The 1,146-nt window shown below is 59.3% G+C and overlaps 1 protein-coding gene across 1 annotated transcript in view; it reads right to left on the reverse strand.

Moving 5' to 3' along the window:
- Positions 1 to 789: 789 nt before the first annotated feature.
- Positions 790 to 1,146, reverse strand: part of PLEKHM1 (pleckstrin homology domain containing, family M (with RUN domain) member 1) — a gene marked incomplete at its 5' end in the record, with an annotated part of 7,872 nt that continues 7,515 nt past the window's right edge. The window contains one exon of the mRNA XM_009073164.1: positions 790 to 951. Within this exon, the coding sequence (XP_009071412.1) occupies positions 790 to 951 (162 nt within the window). The remainder of the gene's footprint in view (positions 952 to 1,146) is intronic.

Below are 1,146 nucleotides of genomic sequence, written 5' to 3' on the forward strand. Positions count from 1 at the left end.
TATATTTTCACGTGGCTTCTCCAGATCAGCAGTGGTGGCAGCTGCTTCCTGGGAGTGGGGGGATCTGGGAAGTCGGGTCTGGTTTTCCCCTGGGCAAGGGGCAGCACCTCCCACCTCCACCCAGCCAAGCAGTGCCCGGGGAGTGGGTCCCGTGCTGGGCAGAGGGGCAGGAAGCCGCGGGGATGGCGGTGGAGCTGCTTTCCTGCTGCACAACCTCCTCCTCCTCTGTCGGGTCGAAACAGAAAGAGGTCAACAAACTTCAGAGCTGAGCTTAGGAGCCACGAGACCTGCGGCAGACTGCCAGCCTTCCCCAGCCCCGCCGCGCTTTTCCAGGGAAAACCAGCCCCTGGATAAGGAGCTCAGCGCTGCCCCTGCGGCAGGGAGGGGAGCGAGCTCGGCCACCACGGGAACACCCACGGACCTATTTCATGCAGGTTCTGCGTGCTGCTGTTCACTTTTAGGGACTGCCAGGCACAGCATCAGCCTGTGAAACAGAGGACGTGGGCACCACAAGGACGTGGGCACTACAATATAGTTCCCAGAAGGACAGGGCACCATGAGGATATGGACATCACAAGGACATGGGCACCACAATATAGTTCCCATGAGGACATGGGCACCACGAGGATGCCAAATCACCTCCAGAGCCATTTCCAGTCCACCCCAAGGCCACAGGCCTTGGAAGCAGAGACTCCCAAGAGGAACCCAGGGGATGGTCCAGGCTCCTGGAAGCAGCCAGGCCATGACCTTGGGTGGTCTGGGCACAGCAGGACAGGACAGAGAGGTGGCTCACCTGGTGGTAGTGTCAAACTCGAAGGGGAAGATGATGTCACTGCTGTTGCAGATCTGGCAGATGAAGCCACGCTGCGTGCACAGGTCGCAGCTGTAGACGTGGTGGGACGCGAACTGGATCAGAGACTGCAGGAAGGTCTCGAAGACACCATCAGCTATCTGTGGGGCACAGGGGTCAGTGCTCCTGCAGCTCATCCCTGTGCTGGGTAAAACCCTTGTCACACCATTTTTTGGGCTGTCATCCAAACCAACCCACACCCCACATCGCAGTGGGACCCTGGAGAGTGAGAGCAGCACCCACAGCCCACCAGGACAGGGCTCCTGGCTTGGGAATCACTGAAAAATCCCACTCTT

This window comes from Acanthisitta chloris, unplaced genomic scaffold (assembly GCF_000695815.1).
Source record: "Acanthisitta chloris isolate BGI_N310 unplaced genomic scaffold, ASM69581v1 scaffold20114, whole genome shotgun sequence".
Lineage (NCBI taxonomy): Eukaryota > Metazoa > Chordata > Aves > Passeriformes > Acanthisittidae > Acanthisitta > Acanthisitta chloris.